The sequence below is a fragment of the Theobroma cacao genome, chromosome 10 (genome assembly GCF_053813885.1).
Source record: "Theobroma cacao isolate CCN51 chromosome 10, ASM5381388v1, whole genome shotgun sequence".
Classification (NCBI taxonomy): Eukaryota; Viridiplantae; Streptophyta; class Magnoliopsida; order Malvales; family Malvaceae; genus Theobroma; species Theobroma cacao.
Window position 1 is genome coordinate 28118025 of NC_142648.1, and position 20194 is coordinate 28138218.

Consider the following 20194-nt stretch of genomic DNA (forward strand, 5'->3'; position numbering starts at 1 on the left):
ATCTCTAAATTATTTAAAAAAATGTAAATAAATTTTTATATTGTTGTTACATTCAATTAAATTTTTATATTTATATTTTAAATCAAATAATTTTTTTTATTTTAAATTAAATAATTTCTTATTATTAATCATTGATTTAATTAACATATTATTTATTATTTTATATTACATAATACTGACATGATATATTAATATATTATAATTAATAATAATATAATATATTAATATATAATAATAAATGATAACGTAATAAATTAATTTAATATAATAATATAATTATATGATATTTTTCATCTTTCACATTAACATCGTGTTAATGTTGTGTAAATAAAAAATAACAAATAATATATTAATTAATAATAATTAATTATAAAATATTTATTTAAATAAAAATATTTTAAATTATAAAATTTAAATATTAATGTATCTTGTACGCTTGAAAAATAATATAATTTTCTCATTATGTGTGGATAATATTAATTTTAAAAAATAATCAAATTTTCTCATTATGTATGGATAATAATTTTATTAATATATTTTTTAAATTTTTTAACCGTACAACCATTAACTTTTCTACTCAATTAATTAATTTTCAAAAGGAATACTCATTAATATGTCTTTTATCATTGAAAAGAATTATTTTCAATTGAAATGGATATTTAAAAAGCATTTTAATTAAATATCCAAATTGGATTATTATCCAAAACAAACACCCTTGTTGGAGATTTTAATCTCCCAAGAAACTAATGAAACTTAAAGAAACTGCTAGAAGGAGGAGAAAGTAGAGCTGGACAGGGAGAGAAGGATCCATGAGTCTAACTGACCGAGAAGCCGTTGATTGTTCTGCCATCCCAGCATTTCAGGTTGGGTTTCGGCATTTTTCTCTTTAATTTCATAGGTTTTAGGTGAATAATTGAAGGATTATTAGTTCTAGCTGGAAAAGCATTTAAATCTTGATTTGGGTTTTTAATTTTACATATGGGTTTTCATTTATATTGGTGAAAATAGCAAGTACATATAGTTTTGTTTGGTTTTTTTTTTTTCCCCTTTTAGGGGTTTATTTCTTACATTTTCTTTTGAATACAGGGTCCTAATGAAGGAGATGAAACAATCATGAGTATAAATGATGAAGAGAATGTTGTGTCAGAGGGGCAGAGGAAAAAGAAGAAAAAGAAGCAAGTTTCTACTCGTCCTGCGTGTTCATGGGTTTATTTTAGGTAGAATTTGGTGTTTTTCAATGCAGGGTTTCCTAAACGTATTTGTTTTCAGGTTGTTGCTAGTGTACTAACATGTAAATTCGAATATTTTAGCCGGGAGTTTATCAAGGAATATAGTGCTTCTCATCCTGAATCCTCAGGCCTTAAAGCTGTGAGTATTCTGGTTCACCTTTAATCAGTTGACAATGCCTCTGTTACTATATGATGAATTGCAACAACAACAAGTAGATATAATAGTTCTTTTTCGGTTTTCATTTTTTACTGCTAGGCCACAAAGGCTGCATCAGATGCTTGGAAGTTAATGAGCACTGAGGAGAAAGAAAAATATACTCGACGGGCTCGTGAAGTGTGGGATAGCTACTTGAGTACAGCTCCAGCCCGCATCCCTAAGCCCAGGAAGCAGGTAGCATTTACTTTTGGTGCTTGCAATTCAACTTACTGTTCATCCAACAAATTTATGATTATGCAATGCAGACTAAATTAGTTACGAGATGCTCTCCTGGCCGCTTATTCAATGTGCTACAGCGGCTCACGCCCGAGCAAAAGGCTGCAGTGAAGAGCATGGGATTTGGTAGTCTACTTGGTTTGAGATGTCGCACTCTACGTCGCAGTTTGTGCCTTTGGTTGTTGGAGAGGTTTAACACTGTGCGACGCAGCTTGGAGATATGTGGGGAGCGCATTCCTTTATCCCCAAGAGATGTAGAGCATGTGATGGGACTAGCAGCTTGTGGGAAGGATGTGGTGAACTCAGGGCCTGATGACTTGATTGCAGACTTACGTCAAAGTTATAACGCTACTAATCGTGGGATTTCAGTGCGACTTCTAGAGGAATGGTTGGCAGCTCCAGAAGCAGGAGAGGATTTTAAGAGATCATTTATCCTTTATGCACTGGGTACACTTTTATCTCCAACAGCAAGGCTGGATGTTAGCCCATCATTCCTCCACTTTTTAATTAATATGGATGTTGTGCACCAGTATAATTGGGGAAAGTTCTTGCTTGACCGGCTAGTTCGGGAGGTATCACGTTTTCGTCAAGGAAAGCAGCGTGCAGTTGGTGGATGCCTTCTTTTTCTCCAGGTTGACATAGAAATGCTCTGGCTTTTCTTTTATAGTTTTAATCCAAAATTATCACTAAATTAGTATTGCTTCTCAGCTGTTTTATTATGAGAGCATCTCTATTGAGGGAGCTGGTTCTTCTGCACCTATGGTCGTTCCTTGCCTATCTTCATGGGGGGAGGAAGAGATCACTGAAAGAGAAAAGCGAGAAAGAGAACTTGGTGGTTATGGTTGTGGAGAGGTACAATTACATTCTTTGTGCATCAGACATGCAATTTCTATGAACTTATCAAGTTTTCTGCTCTGCAGGTTACTAGCAAGGATAGTTTTCTTGGTATGGAATTGCTAGAATATAGAGTCCAAGTGGAAGGCCTGTCAGGAGGCAAAATGAGCAGCAGCATTGAGCTTAATCCCATCTTTGAGCAGGAGGGGACCCAGGTAGTATATGATGAGTATTAATGTACCAATAAATTTCATAAAATTTTTTAAAACCTTTCCCTGAGTTTTGTTGAAAAGTATCCTTTGCAGATAATTAGGATCCGATATGAGTTTATTGTACTTGGATAACATTGTAAATCATACATTGAAAAAAATATGGTGATAGATATAAAATGTTTAGAAATTTAAGCACAAACTTGTTGATTTTGATCTATAAGTTTATTTAATTATCAAGGGGTTTCTTGGTAGTATTTTGTTGTTGGATAAATGACTTATATTTATTAGGCTGAAATGTTCTGCCAAAGATTATGCATGGTAAACTGTATCATAAGCCCTTTGCTTTACATTATATGTTGTTTTAAATTGGTGGGATTCTTTATTATGACTTTATGACGTTATGTATGTGTTGTAACTTTTATGGTCATATAAGCATTATTTATCTGTTTTTAGCATGAAAAGTTCTTAGGTTTAAGTCTTGGAAATATGTTCAAATAGATGAGTTATTTCAAGGATTCTTTAGTCTTGATTAGTTTTAAGACTTTTGGTGAAATCATGATTCATGCTGTTTTAAAACTAAATTTATTGTCTTCCTATTTTATTGTGTTGAAGGAATTTTTCTATAGTTCCTATTCAAGTTGCTAGGCCTGCTTGGACAACTCATTTTCAAGTGAATGCTCAACCAGAAACGAGAATTAACTAATAGATATTTTCCTTGGGATTTCCTTGACATGTTTTGGCAGTGAAATGTATTTTTGAATCCACAATGATCTCTGTTTCTGACTGGTTACGAACATCATAAGTCTCAAGAATCTAATGTGATGGGGAATTTTTGAAGCAAGTGTCCAAAGATGTTACTATTAAATTACAAATTCTCCTGTTTGTGAGCCTCTGAAAGCTAAAGCATGGACCTTTCTCAAGCTTGGCTTAGGGTGAGATGAGCTTTGTAATGAAATCTTGGATAGTTTGCCTGCATCTATGAGCTTGAAGACCTGCCTTAGCTAAGACAGTTAACATAAAGCAATTCTTAGCATAAGTAAACACTTGAATTAATAGATGACTTAAATGTGATGATTAACTTGTGTTTAGATGAAAGGGATTATTCTCGACTCACAAATCTTCTTTCTGCTTGTTGATTTTGTAGGCTGACGAAGAACAAATGAACAGTGATTTTAGTATGGAGGAGGTAATAGTTCTTTCCATAATGCTGCTTCACTTTGGTGATTCCTAGATTTCTTAGCCGATTGTTCACTTTAACCTGTACTGCATTTTGTCATTTGTTCATCATTGCTTTTGCTGTCCCATGGTTGTCCCAAAGATATTCTGCTACCAAAATTTATAAGACTCTAAAGATGACATGCCATCTATTATATAATTTCATATAGCATTCAAATGTGATAAAAAAGTTCCCTTCTTCCTGTATCTCTCCCGCTGTCTCCTCAAAATGGTGAAACTGATTTAGTATGCGTAAACATGGAGGATATGATATAAGTGGAAGAATCAGTTCAAGTTTTAATCTGCCCAAAAAAGTTGGACATGCTTCAAATGTTAAATTTAAATCTACAAGACAATAAACTTTTCTTTTAATCAACAGAAACCACCTCTCAAGTGGAAGTTATGGGCTGTCCAGTTTCATAAAATTATGACTGTTTGACGTGTTATTACTTAATTCCTGTTGGCATGTTTCTACAGGCAAATGTGACAAATTTCCCAAAGAGTAAGAGTATGATGTGTGGGGACATGGAGGTGATTGTTGAACCGGGTAGAACACCATGCCGGAACAAAGAATACGGGTGCAGTGAAACAGTGGATTACACGAGGAATGATGATCATGAAGAAAACTGCGTTTTCACGCCATGTGCATGCCCGCTTCCAAATTGCAATTTCATTGGCTCATCTGAACAACTGTCACTACACTTCAGTAGCAAACATTGGGATTCCGGAAGGCGTTTTAGGTACAAGATCCCATTGCCTGTCACTTTGGGGATGAACGAGCAGTTCCTCGTTCTCCAAGCCGAGGAGGATGGCATTCTCTTCATCCTCTACAAGGGTGTTGAAAGCATTGGGAATATGATCATGATAACTTGTATTGCCCCAAGCTCATCTAAGGAAAAATTTTTGTATGATGTTGTATCAGGAAAAGGAATTAGATCTCTCAGACTGAAGTCATTGACAGAGAATTTTCCAGGACGAGTAGAAGGTTTTCCTCCCATGGATTTCCTCCTAATCCCTTTTCGATTCCTTGGTCCCTCTGGGGAGCTCAATTTAGAAGTCTGTATATGGAACTCTACACAACTTGCTTCAAATTGCCCTTGATTTCTTGCTTGTTAAAGTGCATAGTATATAATTCATCAATCAATTAAATTAAATTGATTAAATTCTGTCAATTTTAGTTAATTTTTTCGGTTATTTTGATGAAATTTTGTTATTTAAAATTTATAATTAAATCGATTGAGAAATTAATCATTAACATTATTATTATTTAATAAATATACTTTTTATTCAAATTAAAATAATCAATCAAATTGATCGAGATAAATCGATTTTGATTTTTATATAATCGTGTTTAATTGGGCAAAACATGTCTTGTACTAACTTATTTAACTGATCCTGTTTAACCCTTTTATCAGAATTTCCTTACAATGATTGAAACCACATAAAATTATAACATGGTGAGACCAACAGTGACCCTACATGCATGGCAGATTCTAGATTCGACCAAGAAAATCTTGGCATCTAGTTTTTCAGGTTTGCATCAAATTTTTGCAGTTTGGTCCCGCAAAAAAGGGACGTAAGTGAGTTCTAGACAGATTAGAAGGAAAGGGCAGTACAGTCAAGTAGACCTCTAAAACTAAAAAATCTGGCAACCCGAAATCTAAGCAACAGGAACACAAGTACAACCAGGTGCAAGAAAAATTATGAGTGGCATAAACAGCACCAGTTGCTTCTCTTCAGTGTTCCAAAACCTACATGAAACTGAACTTTTGTCTGCAAAGAAGAAATCTAGGTTCAGTTTCATGCTCCCCAGGGACCAGTTTAATGGTGGTTGTACTGGGATTTTCTGCAAGGTTTCTGAAAGTGGAATTGGTGGCAACCCCACAAAGAGCAAAGTGTCTGTCAGGTCCAAGAACAGGATGGAAGAGTATAACACAGCCATGAAGAGGATGATGAGAAATCCATATGAGTATCATCATGATCTTGGTTAGCTTGTTTTCTATTTCCCCCATTCCTCACATTTCCATTTGCATTCAATAGTTTGGTTAATCAATTTGGTACCAGATTTTGGTTTCTGTAAGTTCTTTTTTTCTGTTCTTTTCCTTTTTCTGTAAGAACCCTGTGCTAATCTATTACTGTAATGTCCATTGTTGTGAGGACCTTAAAATATTGCAGCTACTTTATGGGAGAAAGGAGGATGAAATATTTTAATTAGAGAAATATGGATCTAGATTCATTACGTATACTTTTCTGACTTGGGATTGTGTTGTATCATGTGACTTTGTAACTTTTTAAGTAAATTATACTGTTTACAAGTAAAGGGTATTGATTAAAATATTTAATTGAAGCATGGAACTTTATCTTCTTTCTGGGATGACATGTGATCCATCTTCTGTGCATTAACTTTTACTTTGTCTCCCTCTTAGATAGGATAATCACACCCTTTCCAGCCCAACCTTTAATAAAATGACTTCAAAATTTTCTTGTTTAAGTTTGCTTTGTGCCAACCAAACTCTGAATCCCCAATCCATGGTGTTGTTTGCCTTGCTATCAGTATCGAATACTGCAGCACAAGCTCCGTGATGTCTTAGAACAGTAAGGACTCGCAACCATGGATTAGAGACTTCTTGACTTAGAGCCCTGGAAAAGTAAAAATTCTGGGGATAGACATCAGGAATTTGGTATATAAGACTACCTATTAAAAACTGCACTGCAAGTGACAAGACATTGTTTAGACAAGTATGCTGAAACTGCACAGGTTTGTGCCAATCCATTCTTTTGCAACTTCTGTCTAAAGAGACTCCCAACTTGTTTGCTTTACCGGAGAATTGCAAGTTTGATACTCCCTTTGTCTCCATAAACTTGTCTTATGTTGACTTTTTTGTTGGTCAAAAATTTATTTACTTTGACAGATCAGCTTGGATCTCTATGAGATAAATCTTCCAAGTGAATCTATCTGGTATTTTTGGAACTGGTTCTGCATTTGGCATACATTTTGTATTCCTAATAGTCCACCTCTACACTTCCTCACCTCATCGAGAATAGGACCTCCTCTTGTTCCACAATATTAAACATGAGGCACTGAAAGTGGGTTTGCTGTATGGCTACCCTCAGTGTTAGTGTTCATGATCGCAAGTACTTCCATTACAATCTCCTTATAAGGGAAAGAAAAATAAAAGATGTGTTAAGTCATATAGCTCAATTATTCTGAGAATCTGATTATTCATGTCCTGTTTTCAGGCATGAACTACACACTGATAACTGACAATTTGATTGTGGGCTCTCAGCCCCAGAAACCTGAAGATATTGATCATCTGAAACAAGAAGAGAAGGTGGCCTATATTTTGAACTTGCAGCAGGACAAGGACATTGAGTATTGGGGGATTGACTTGCAGTCCATAATAAAAAGATGTCGACAACTGGGAATTCGTCATATGAGAAGGCCTGTAAGGAAAACTTTCTCCACTTGGATTTATAAATTATTTGTTCAGGGATAACTCCACAATCAAATTTGAAGGACTTTTAGGAAAAGGCGGGCCAGTTTATTCAGAATAAACAATTAATCTTTTGATGCTAGTTGAAAAAGATGTTATAAAGAAAATGACAGTTCCTCGTTGTGTATCAGTGAAGAATAAATGCATGGATTGCATAATTACTTGAAAGGAAGTTTGATGCTTTTGAATGCCTGACTTAACATATTTATCTTATGCATTGGTAGGCAAGAGACTTTGATCCAGATTCCTTGAGGAATGAATTACCTAGAGCTGTTTCCTCATTGGAATGGGCCATTTCTGAGGGAAAAGGAAAAGTATATGTGCATTGCACAGCTGGGTTAGGAAGAGCTCCTGCAGTGGCTATTGCCTACATGTTCTGGTTTTGCAACATTAATGTGAGTCCTTAACTTTTCTATATCGCATAATTGTCTTAGCTTAGTTACATATTTCAGTGCGTATAAAGTTTCATTGCTCAATATTAGTTAAAATTGTCAGCTAAATACAGCGTATGATGCACTGACTTCAAAGAGACCTTGTGGACCCAATAAAATAGCAATACGTGGGGCCACCTATGATCTGGCTAAAAATGATCCATGGAAGGAGCCTTTTGAAAGTCTTCCTGAACATGCCTTCGAGGGAATAGCAGATTGGGAGAGGAAGTTGATTCAAGACGGTGTTCGTTCCCTCCGCGGAACATGATTATCTCAGTAAGTATTTGTTGTATTAAAGCCAATTTGAAAGTGCAGGGCAACTAAATTCCAAAATATTGGGGGCATTGCTTGTGGGATATTGAAGCAGATCTCTCCAAGGACTACTTTCCTGACTGATCAGTAAATTACTAGGTCAATGCATCCATAATTTGGTTTTTCTGTGTCATCATTTACAGAAGAGAACAATTTTCATAGTAACTATTTGTCATAATTTGGTTGCTAATTGCTAGGCCTATTAGCCGTAGTAATTCAACCAGCTGATGAGCCATAAATAAAAAACCATAGAAAGGAAACAAGAACACATGATGTTTTTCCATATTCAAAAGCATGATTTATATGATCCTGACCAAGCTATGTAAGCCGAAGTTTAGGTTTGAAACTTGAATGACCACTCTGGCGACTCAGTTTACCAATAAATATCGTACTTACTTACAGGCAACGCATGCTGAACAGATTGGAGACAAAGTAATGTACCAATGAGGAGCGAAATGTTTAGAAGTAGGTAGCTTGCAAACAGGGCACCTTGAAGGATAAACTTAAACTTATAGCTGTGCTCAAGTCTCTGGTATATGTATCTATGGTCATTCCAAGAGAAAATAACTACATTTTAATTTGCGGTTGAGCTTAGCCAGAATAAGTTAGTAATATGCTTGCTACATTGCCACAGAGTCTAATTATGATGAATAATAGTAAATATGCAATTTGAGCATCTGCAAAATCTGGAGTACTATACCAGACAACATCAAACAAAATTCTTTGCAACTTGAGTTGAAAGACTAATACAGCATTATCTGAGCAAAATTCTGGTGTAAATCTGGCCTATCAGAATGGAAGTAAGCCTGGTTGCTGTGCTTTCAGGCAGGAAACTGTTATACCATCAATTTTTTGCATTACATTGAAACTGAATTGCTGGTTTCAGAATTCACACTTTGGGTATTACAAGATAAGATTCAGCCAACTGGCTCTCAACAATTGTATTTCGAATGCCAAAAACTGGTACAACTGTACAATATATGTAGACATCTGTAGGTAAATTCTAGGCAACTCCAATGCCAACTATAAGTTCTACAAATCTTTCTTTTCCTTGATGAAAAAAGTGTAACTAGTGTTGTTGGAACCTTATCCTACAAGCTGGTAACTTTTGGGCAACACTATTTTACTAAAACTGGTAAAGAAGGTTATCAGTTAACAAAGGAAAAGCAAATTAACATGTAGTTGTCGATTAGCTGCACGGTGCACAAAAAGGGCAACCTCTTACTGCAAATGAAGATGCCAAACAGTCTGAAACTTGTAAGCCAACTATGGACCAGCTGACACCGCTATTACACCTGTTTAAACTGTATGAGATAACCTTTCCAACCTTAACAAAGAAGAACAACAAGAAACTCCATACAAGTCGGACTATATTGCACTGCTCTTCAACTAATGCCATCATCAAAGCAGTTCGTAGAACATGTTACTTCTCACAAACATGTTGATAAATGAGAAGGATTTTGACCTGTGCATCTTCAACTCCCAAAGAAATGTGAAATGAATCATCTTTCAGAAATTTTCAAGATGAGGACCCAATCTGCAGCTTTGCTAACTGCGTTTGACGGTGTCCTAAGTAAAATGCTGTCACTATCCAAAGTAAACAGACCTGGAGAGAAAAGAAAAATGATAAACAACCTCCATTGCCCTTGGTTAAGGACACAAACAGTGAAGGTAAATACATATATAAATACAAAGACATGGATAGACCACCTTATGTAGTGATTAAAAATTCTTATACACTATCTTTTTAACTCTGCTTATTAATAAAATCTCTATAAAATCATATATCTTTCTTTGGAGAAAATCCAATCAAAATTTATTAAACACCTAATTTAAGAGGCATAAAAACAATTTTATAGTTCAAACATAGTACTTAAAACTTCAACATTCAATTTTTCAGTATTGGATTTTTTTAGTTTATCAAGACAACAGCTAAGTGGAAAAATAGCATCATGGAATAAGGAAACAATAGGTGTTCAAGGAATTAGGAGTCTTCTTGCATAGACAATTATGCTAGCACAAGTAGATAAAAGATTGTCAAGACGTACAGGAAGTGCATATAGAGACACTGTTGATATCCTCCCATTGAGAATGCTGAAAAGTAGTTTGTATATTCCTGCTGCTGTAGCATCCCCAAGTCGCTGGACAATTACATCGATGCATATCTGCATTAGGTTTTCAGAGCAACCACGATTAGTTTTTTTTTCTTTTTTTAGAATTTCACAGACTAATTAATTAAGTACATGTCATGCAAGAGGACATTCCTTTTCCTTTTTTCTGATAGAATGTAATAAAGAGATTCTAGGAAGTATTGAATACATATTTTGGAATGACATCTATCTAGCCACATTTTGGAAATAAGCACTGTTCGCACATAGCCTAAAAGACTACTTAAGGTGCTTCATCTCAACTTGAGAGGTTTACTATACTAAAACGAAGTCCAGTTAAATACTAAAGACAAGATTCGCACATACTGCATGCCTGAAATATCTTGTATCAATTAAAGCTTCCTAATCACTTCAAAAGAAAAGAAGGGAAAACATAAAAACACATCAATGAAATTTACATACCTTAGCTTTGTACTTCTCATCCTCAGAAACAACGGTAAATAGGAGTTCTCTTCCAGGCTTGGTCACAACATAATTGACCACCTGAAAAGTAACAAAACGTCAAAGAGTGATATGTACTTTACATTACTACTGTAAAATACAAATGACTTAATTTTACTCTTCCTAACCTATCCAAATTTGCCTTGGCAAATATAAACCTATAGAGTGCAATCCAAAGTAAAGCATAATGATAACAGTAGCAAAATAGATTCCACGTGATTAAATAAAAAGGGCAAAACAGTATAGAGGAACAGAAATGAGACAGTCAATGGCAGCAAACCTTTCTTAGGGTCTCAGAAAGGGCAACCACTTTCCAAGTTGGCCATATAGCAACTGCAACCAGATTTGAGAAAGCAACAAATGGAGTGCAACATAGAGCTATAGTAACCCCAGCAACAGTAAGAATGCGCCCCTGTTGAAAAATAATATTGGTAAAAGTTAGGATATTAAATAAATGAAAATGCCGCAGCCATCAATGACGTGGACCCCACAAGACCATAGATGTTAAAAAAAAAAGCTTATCTTCCTTATTGTGACGTGTAAATATTAGATCAAAACAAACTGCAGAAACTCATCTGAAGCATAGCATACTGTTAAAGTAAGTTGTCCAGTGAGAATAAAAACAGCAATAAAGCTATTTATCTGGGCAAACAATCTTCTTCTGCCAACTGAGCTTGCAACTGTCATGGCAATTACATTTACTTTCTGCAATGAGTAGGGAGGGGTGAGGTAAAAGTGATGAGAAAATATACAGCAAGCACTTATTATAAAGCACATCACACTAAACAAGAAAGGCCCTTACATAATAAATTAAACACTATGGGCATAGTATTGTACACTTTGAAGCAAGTACATAAGGAAAAAAAAATGCTTCCTAAAATTTCAGAACCAGTGGAACAAAATTTTCTCCAGTCTGAAGCCCTAACCTAGTTACGTTTAGCAAAAAACAAGGAAACATAGTCAACACAGTCAAAAAGCATATAAGTACTTTACACTTTTATATATTAATGTAGGAGGAAATGATGCATTTTCTATTTAAAGTCTACTTTATACTCTTATTAAAGTCCCTGACCAACAGAAATATGGCATAATCTCTAGAAAAGCTCATAAATCACATTCTACTTTACATTTTATTTCCTTAAGCCAATCCTAGATCCATCAATGGTCTATAAAATCAAGTTCCATGCGGATTTTAAATTGTTTGCTCAAACAAAAAGTCTATCTCCAGTGTACAAACTCTTAAACACTGCATACTTTTGCCCGAACATACATAAAATAAAAACAGTGTCTCAGAATATACATAGCAATGTTTAGTAGCAGTATTTAGCATGCAAAGTAGGTAAACTCAACCTACATGTATGACTTAAACAATAGTTTTACCTGAAAATAGAAGAAAGAGGAGACAACTGCACTCAACCAGAGGAACAATGACACATGCAACAAATATGTTGATGACAATATGAGCCGCAGGCCGTCTAAGATGGCCCAAAGCTGAGGCTCCACCAGAGAGGTAGTTAGTTTAGGAGAAGAAACTTTGACAGCAGATGCAGTCTGCTCATCATCAGCATCTTTTTGTTGATCCAAGTCAGCTTTTCTAAAAGAAAATGCAATTAAGTTAGAAAATAGGAGGTTCAATCCTCAAAATTCATGTATGCAGGTTCATGATAAACTTGCAAAGGAAAGTAGAAGCCCTTTTCTAAAAAATTTTCCTACAGTTACATACAGTGGCAGTTAATCTCTAAGGGTGCAAGTCATGATAAGGTAAGATGAATGAAATTTAGTCACTTTATATTGGTGTAGTGATTCTTCATTTAATATTGAACAATCAACATGGCATCCACGAATCATACACCTACTACCCCCATTAAATTGTATTACTCGACATAGTAAGCTAAGACATTATTTGATAAGCCATCTCTCATCACATGCTTGATGTGAATAAGTAAGATAGGCAGAATTCCAACAATTGTTCAATACAGGTAATAAATTTCATAGTTCACAAATGTCAAGGTCTTTCTAACTCCCATCCTAATCATACAACAAATTCCAACTCCCATGAATTCCCCCCTTCCCCCCACACACCCCCCCCCCCCCAAAAAAAAAAAATCTAATAAGATGCACTATTGCAGTCTTTCACATATTAACTGCAGAAACAAACATATTGAGTTTAGCTAACCTGATAGGAGATAACTCTTCAGGGAGATGCGCTATATCCTTGCTGATCCCTTTCGATGACTGTGCCGCTAGTTCCATCAAAATGGCAGCAAATAGGAGTAGAACTGCGAATTAACAGAACAAAGAAAAAGAAAAGAAAAACTACTAAAAGACCAAATATTGACAACCCTACATGCAGATAATCAAATGGGGATACATACATGACCCCAGCCAGGCCATTCCCGTGGCAAACAAAGACCCAAAAAGCTGGCCAAGCGTTGCACCAGCACCAATGAAACCAAACAATCTTGAACCTGACTGAACCCAAAACAGAATTTGAGGGCACACAGGAAATCATAATCTTCATAGAGAAGTGGTGAAAGCATCAATACCTCATTATCCATGACATCAATTACTCTAGCCCAAGTTGAAGAGATGGTAATAAGGTTAAGCAGGGAAACCTTCCAATAAAAAAGGAGAAAAATCCCATTATTAAAAATGAAAAATAGTAGATAACAGTTTGTAGCCAAAACTAATCACAAATAGATTTCATACCCAAAGGAACAATCCAATTCTCACTGAAACATAAAACCAACCATGGTTTCCCCAACCTATGGAATCAACAGGGCTGGCTTGATCAATTTTGACTTTTAGTTCAGTGGAAAAGGCAACTGAATCCTACAAATGATTTGCACCACACATCACTACAAAATGATATAAAGAATCAATTTTCTGATCACAAACAAGGATCATACATGAGAAGGAACACCACCTCATGGGCCTTTTCATTTACCTTTGACTGGGATCGCATTGACTCCGTTGACGAAGTATGCCATAGAATGAAGAATACAACAAGTGATACACTAAAAAACCTGTGTATCAAAACCAAAGCCTGAAATTTCAAGAAGCACGAATTATAGAATCATATGTAACAAAACATGAAGAACATTACTGGTCACAAATAGTTATGGACCTCAAAGAATTTTTCGTGATTTTAAAAGGATAAAATGACAAAGTGAAACACACAGTCATGCACAGATCACTGGAACTACAGATCTCAAACTTAATTATTTACAAATTATAGATAGATTTTAATGAAAATTGAAACATTGACTTAATAAAACAAGCCACAAACAACGCCAATAAAGCACAATGTTGCATCGCTTTGTTGGCATGTTCTTTAAAAGTAGTTTTTGACTAAAACCACATGAAAAAGAGATACAGCTTAACATGATAAAATTGCATAAACAAGCATATACAAAATGTGGATAAGAAAATCATTTCCACTACTTTTTGGTTCAATGCTGAAGGCTGTGCATCAACACACAGAAGAACATGGTTTCTAACAATGATCACATGTATGGTATTCTCTTATCCATTTATGTGAGAGGGGGAAGAGAGTTGCCTTCCACTCTTTAACCCAACATATAGATATATAAAAATAAATAAACAAAGTCTTGCAAATGCTACTTTATCAACGAAAACAAAAAGAAACGGTGCTAAACGTTCCATTTCATCCCTCCCAAGATCCCACCTCTGGAACCCTAACCAGCTCATTTACTCTTTACATGCAGTATGATTCCAAACAGAATGGCCACATTATCAACTACAATAACAAAAGAGCTAAACTTTGCAATCCATCCATCAAAGAACTCCACTCGACTGGAACAATAGCCAGGTCATAACTCATAGCTCTTTACATAATCTAAGCAAAGATTAACCGCAATTAGAGCATACTGGTTTAAAGTAAAATTCAGCATTTTGTTGTTTATGAAAGTGAGAATTTTAACTTTTAGTTCTTCAATACTATCATTCGCTTTTATATTCAATCGCACTTTTTACCTTTCACACTCAGAAACAAAAAGCAAGTAGCAAAATCAACAACTAAATATAATTTCTACATTATAAACAACAAAAGAGATAAACTTTACAATCCATCTCTAAACTTTCTATATCTAAAGACTGCCCATTTTCAACTTTTCACTAAAATTCCAAAATCCAAGAACAAAAACAATAAAAAAAATGAATTACGAAGTAAATTGATATATACCTTGACTTTGGAAAGATTAGGCAAAGAGAAGATGAGAGTTGAAACAGGAGCAGCTATCAAAGTCAAAAGTAATGACCCAACAAACAATCCAGGCAAATTAGCTAATCCCAAGGAAATTGCCCCTTCATCCCTCAATGGCAGCACCACGAAATAAGCACACAAAACCTGAAAGAAGAAATAAAAATAAAAAAGGCCCAGATTAATAATATGATTTTTTTATTAAAATTGAATCCATAATTCTATGTAATTATGACTTACAAAGAAGAAACAAGAAGAAGAGTGGAGCAGAGCAGGGATCTCATGAGGGTGCGCTGTAACAAATATGGAGATGAATGCATCTAAACGCCTCCTACCTATTAATTCTATCATTTTCATTTGTTTTATCTTTCTGGGTTTTCCTGGATTAATCAGTTGAAAACGAAGAACTGGATCAGAGAACTATGAAACATCATTTCAATGTCAACGGCGAGAAAAACAGGGGAGCTCAAAGCAGAGGAATTTCCAAAGATTTTTAGTGTATTGCATGAAAGCCCCTTTAGTTTATATGATATTGTGTTTGCCTCAATATAATTTACTATTAGCAAATAGGCCTCAGAAATTTCACAATCTTTCAAACAAAACTAATAAATAAAATTTGGTTTAAAAAAAAAAACCTAATAAGGCAAAGGTGAAAGGATTGGATCTTAACCTTTAAAAAAATTTCATTTGGATTGTCAAATTATTTTGTTAAAATTTAATATTTATATTTCAAATTAAATGACACGTCATGTAAACATTTTATTAATATATTTTGTGCACTTTTTTCAATTATTAATGAAATAATATAACAAAAAAATCAAAAAAATGAAATTACCTAAACAAATTTAAAAATTTAAATAAAATAATTCAAAAATTAAAAATTAAAATGGGACCAAAATAACAAGTCAACAATGATGAATGAAATTTATCTATAAGGTCAGACCAAACCTTAATGCCAAACCCAAACTCACTTTAAAATTACATTTGCTTTTTAGAAAAAAAAATACAATTTTTAATTACTTGAAAATGTCAAACATGAAATCTCTAACATATGTTGCAATATAAAATTTAGGGTAAATAACTCCTTAACTTTTAATCATAATTTTATACATATCCATTAATTTTTAAAATAGATAGTTTACCTCAGAAGAATATTTTTCGTTAAACACATAAGTCCAACCATTAGTCCATTGTCAATATTTCTGTTAATTTAATGACGTTACAATATTGAAAACATAATTTTATCCTTCATCAATTTTAAAAATTACCACATTATATAAATTATAATTTGTTATAAAATAAATTTAAAAAGAACAAATAAAGATAACTTAAAAGAATAATTAAAGAGAATAAAGAAAGTGTTTAAGAGGAGAAAAGAGATATTTATTGAATTGTATCTTTACAAATGAAGTGAAGGGATCTATTTATAGGCTAACAACCTCTTGAATCATAATCCTAATCTAATTCTATCTAAGAGTTCAAATCATACTACATTTCTTGTATTTTGCCTTTTAAGCTGTTTGACTTGGTCTGTACTTCTTGAGTCACAATATAATGGATATTCACATATTTATTTATAACACTCTCCCTTGAACATCCATTGTATTAAGAATATGCCTCGTTAAAACCTTACTAGGAAAAAACTCATGGGAAAAATCTGAGTGAAGGAAAAAGAGTACATAATTCTTTTATAAAATACACTTTTGAAATACTGCCTCATTAAAAACCTTATCAAGAAAAACCCAATGGGAAAATGTAGACACACAAATTAAAAAATAAAAGAAATATAAATAAGTATAAATAAAATAAAATTTTTTAAACAAAAAAAAAATAAAAAAAAAAAAAAATCGGGATGGCTGGGCGTACGCCCAGCCATCCCGTCGCCGTCCCATCCCCCACCCACTACGCGGGATGGGGGGTTCTGGCCACCAACTCCAGGGGTGCCAGAAACCCCTCGCCGGGTTGTCCAAAAAATTGGACAACCCGGCTCTTTAAAACCCTGCACAAAAAAGAAACAAACAACAACAGTTAGCCACAAGGAGAAAAAGAAAAGAAAACAACAACAAAAAAAAGAAAGAGGGGTGAGATCTGAGAAGAGAAAGCGAGAGAGAGAAAAAGAAGGAACCGCCGGCAGAGAGAAGAGCTTGACGCCGGCAACGGAAGGCGAAGTGATTCGCCGGCTAGGAGAGAGAAATTCGAGAGGAGAGGGGAGGACGCCGGCGCCGGAAGAGAGAAGAAAAAATTTTTAGAGAGAGAAGGGAGGGTGCCGCCGCTAGAGAGAGAAAGTGAGAGTTGAAAGTGAGGAGAGAAAGAGAGAAAAGGGGGTTAAATACCTAGGTTTAGGGGGGCAAAACGGCGTCGTTTCGGAGAGGCAAGCAGAAGCTGAAAGGACCCGGCCAAACGGCGTCGTTTTGAGCGGCTTCGCAGGCATCAAAACGGTGCGTTTTGAATCTCACCTTGCGGGCTTCCAGAAGCAGGCCTGGCATAGTGGATTTGGGCTCCCACGGACCGTCGGGTTGGGCCGATTGCAGCCCAACAAGTTATAACTTTTTTACTTGGGTCTAGCCCATTTTAATTTAAATGCATTTATCATTTTTTAGGAACAAATATTTATATTTAATATTAAAAAATAAAAATAAAATAAAATAAATAATAATAATAATAATTCAATATACATATATATATTATATTATATTTTTAGATAAAAAAATGAAAAAATAAAAAAAAATAAAAATAAAAAAATATATAAAATAAAATAAAATAAAATAAAATAAAAAAATAATGATAATAAAATGAAAAATAAATAAATAAATGTAATAAATAATATAATAAATATTTGAGTATTACCACCAAAAAGGGGCAAAGAGTTGCCTCTTTCGGGTGGATGTTTTTCGGGTACGAAGTTCGAGGCGGATTTTCACCGAAGCGTCGGGATAAATCCGAACTCTAAACTCCAAAACCCATTAAGTCAAATAGTCATTATTAGAAAATATTATATGTAGAAAGATTTCGTTAATTTAAATAAATATTACTAAATAAAATTAATCCAATCGTTTAAAAATTAATTAATTATTTATTAGATAAGCTTTGTAATCAATTAAAAAATTGACCAACAACAAACATGGATTTTAAATAACCAAAAAATAAAGTATATATAAAAATAATAAATAATAAATAAATAACCAAATTTTTTAAACAATCAATAAACACGTGCATATAGATACCATCATTTTATACTGTCATCGCACGCCACCCTTATTTTGCAAATGGCGCGAGAATCCCGATGATGGGATTTCCCCGAGGAGCTCGTAGAGACGAGTTCTTCCGGGGATATCTCTAGGTGAGGAGAATTTCGAGACTTCACCAAAGCGTTGGGATAGTCTTCGAATAATTTTCCAATAAAAGATTACCGACTCCATCATTTAAAATAAACAAGTCACGACATCATTCTACGCTTGCATCATATGCATACGTAAGACCAAGTGAAAAACTCAGTCTGACAATTCAATAAAAATTTAATTAATAAAATAGGGATTAAACTAAGAAAAGGCTATATTAAGATAACTTAAGATTAAATGGTACCGTTCGTAGAACGGGCGTCACGGAGGTGCTAACCCTTCTCCGTGCGTAACCGCACTCCCGAACCCATCTTTAAAAAACGTGGACCAGTTCTCGTTCTTTCGACGGACCTAAAATTAATTTAGGACTTCGTCGATTAAGAACCGGGTTAATAGGTGACCAATCACACCTAGATAAAAAAGATTGGTGGTGACTCCCACACCTTGCGATTTTAATTTTCGCCCCGCGTCTGGCGGACGGGTTCCCGGACCCGCACGTCACGACAGAAAAACCTTGATGAAAAAAAAGAGTACAGTGCCTATTTTACTCCCCTTGATGACTGCATTACAGAGATATTTAAAACGGCACATCTCAATCTTTTGTACCAACTTTTCAAATGTTGCAATCGGAAGGGCTTTAGTAAACAAATCTACTAGATTGTCACTTGAACGAATTTGTTGAACACTAATATCACCCTTTTCTTGAAAGTCATGAGTGAAGAAGAATTTTGGTGAAATATGTTTTGTTCAATCGCCTTTAATGTATCCTTCCTTTAACTGTGCTATGCGAGCAGTATTATCTTCATATAACATTGTTGAAATTTTCTTCTTGATTGACAAACCACACATTTCTTGAATATATTGAGTTACAGATCTTAACCAGACACATTCATGACTTGCTCATAAGTTGCTAAAATTTATATATAGCTAGAAAAAGTAGCAACTATAGTTTACTTTATAAAATGCCATAAAATAGCCATACCTCCATATGTGAACAAATAACTTGTCTGGGATCGAGCTTTTTATGTAGATCTGATAAATATTATGCATCTGCATAACCAATTAAATCTGATTTTGATGCATTTGAAAAATATAAGCCCATATCCATTGTTCCTCGAAGATATCGAAGTATATGTTTTATTTCATTCCAATGTCTTCGAGTTGGAGAAGAACTATATCTTGCTAATAAATCACAATAAATGAAATATCAGGTCGTGCGTTGCTAGCAAGATACATTAATGCTCCAATTGCACTAAGATATGGTACTTCAGGACCAAGAAGTTCTTCATTATCCTCACGAGGTTGAAAATGGTCATTTTTCACATCTAATGATCTTACAACCATTGGCGAACTCAATGGATGTGTTTTGTCCATATAAAATTGTTTTAGCACTTTCACTATATAATTAGATTGATGGACAAAAATTCTATTTGTTAAGTGTTCAATCTGAAGACCCAAACAAAACTTTATTTTTTCAAGATCTTTCATCTCAAATTCTTTATTTAAGTAATCTACGATTTTTGATAACTCTTTAGATCATCAACATAAATAGCAATTATCACAAATTCAAATATGAATCTTTTTATAAAAACACATGGGCATATTGGATCATTTTTATAGCCTTCTTTCGACAAATATTCACTAAGGGGATTATACCACATGCGTCTGGATTGTTTTAATTAGTATAAAGATTTATTTAATTTGATCGAATAAATCTCTCGGGATTTCAAATTTTGTGTTTCAAGCAACTTAAATCCTTTAGGGATTTTCATATAGATATTATTATCAAGTGAGCCGTATAAATAGGTTGTAGCTACACTCATTAGACGCATTTTCATTTTCTCATTTATTACCAGACTAGTTAA

The 20194-nt window shown here is 34.3% G+C and overlaps 3 protein-coding genes across 8 annotated transcripts; 2 read left to right on the top strand and 1 right to left on the bottom strand.

Annotated features, from left to right (window-relative positions):
- Nucleotides 1-652: 652 nt before the first annotated feature.
- On the top strand, nt 653-5086 carry LOC18587426 (uncharacterized). The gene is made up of 9 exons (XM_007011190.3): nt 653-863; nt 1087-1217; nt 1311-1368; nt 1486-1620; nt 1692-2294; nt 2371-2514; nt 2583-2711; nt 3853-3894; nt 4401-5086. The coding sequence occupies exons 1-9, from the start codon at nt 810-812 to the stop codon at nt 5022-5024; spliced, it is 1920 nt and encodes a 639-aa protein (XP_007011252.3). The 5' UTR covers nt 653-809; the 3' UTR covers nt 5025-5086.
- Nucleotides 5087-5539: 453 nt separating this feature from the next.
- Nucleotides 5540-8845, top strand: LSF2 (dual specificity protein phosphatase (DsPTP1) family protein). 2 transcript variants are annotated; one of them, XM_007011191.3, is made up of 5 exons: nt 5540-5909; nt 7164-7369; nt 7642-7812; nt 7913-8124; nt 8563-8845. In XM_007011191.3, exons 1-4 carry the CDS (start codon nt 5627-5629, stop codon nt 8114-8116), a joined length of 864 nt encoding a protein of 287 aa, XP_007011253.3. In that variant the 5' UTR covers nt 5540-5626; the 3' UTR covers nt 8117-8124; nt 8563-8845. The 2 variants fall into 2 exon arrangements, with proteins under 2 accessions (XP_007011253.3, XP_007011254.3); XM_007011192.3 differs by lacking the exon at nt 8563-8845 and having other exon boundaries at nt 5541-5909; nt 7913-8452.
- Nucleotides 8846-9061: 216 nt separating this feature from the next.
- On the bottom strand, nt 9062-15449 carry LOC18587428 (TLC ATP/ADP transporter). 5 transcript variants are annotated; one of them, XM_007011193.3, is made up of 13 exons: nt 15232-15448; nt 14974-15138; nt 13717-13815; nt 13479-13601; nt 13316-13384; nt 13145-13241; nt 12946-13048; nt 12150-12363; nt 11361-11474; nt 11050-11181; nt 10731-10811; nt 10209-10325; nt 9062-9766 (listed from the first exon to the last, which is right to left on the bottom strand). In XM_007011193.3, exons 1-13 carry the CDS (start codon nt 15346-15348, stop codon nt 9680-9682), a joined length of 1518 nt encoding a protein of 505 aa, XP_007011255.2. In that variant the 5' UTR covers nt 15349-15448; the 3' UTR covers nt 9062-9679. The 5 variants fall into 5 exon arrangements, with proteins under 5 accessions (XP_007011255.2, XP_017984842.1, XP_088658585.1 ...); XM_018129353.2 differs by lacking the exon at nt 11361-11474 and having other exon boundaries at nt 15232-15449; XM_088802459.1 differs by lacking the exon at nt 15232-15448 and having other exon boundaries at nt 13479-13594; nt 14974-15113.
- Between the last annotated feature and the right edge of the window lie 4745 nt (nt 15450-20194).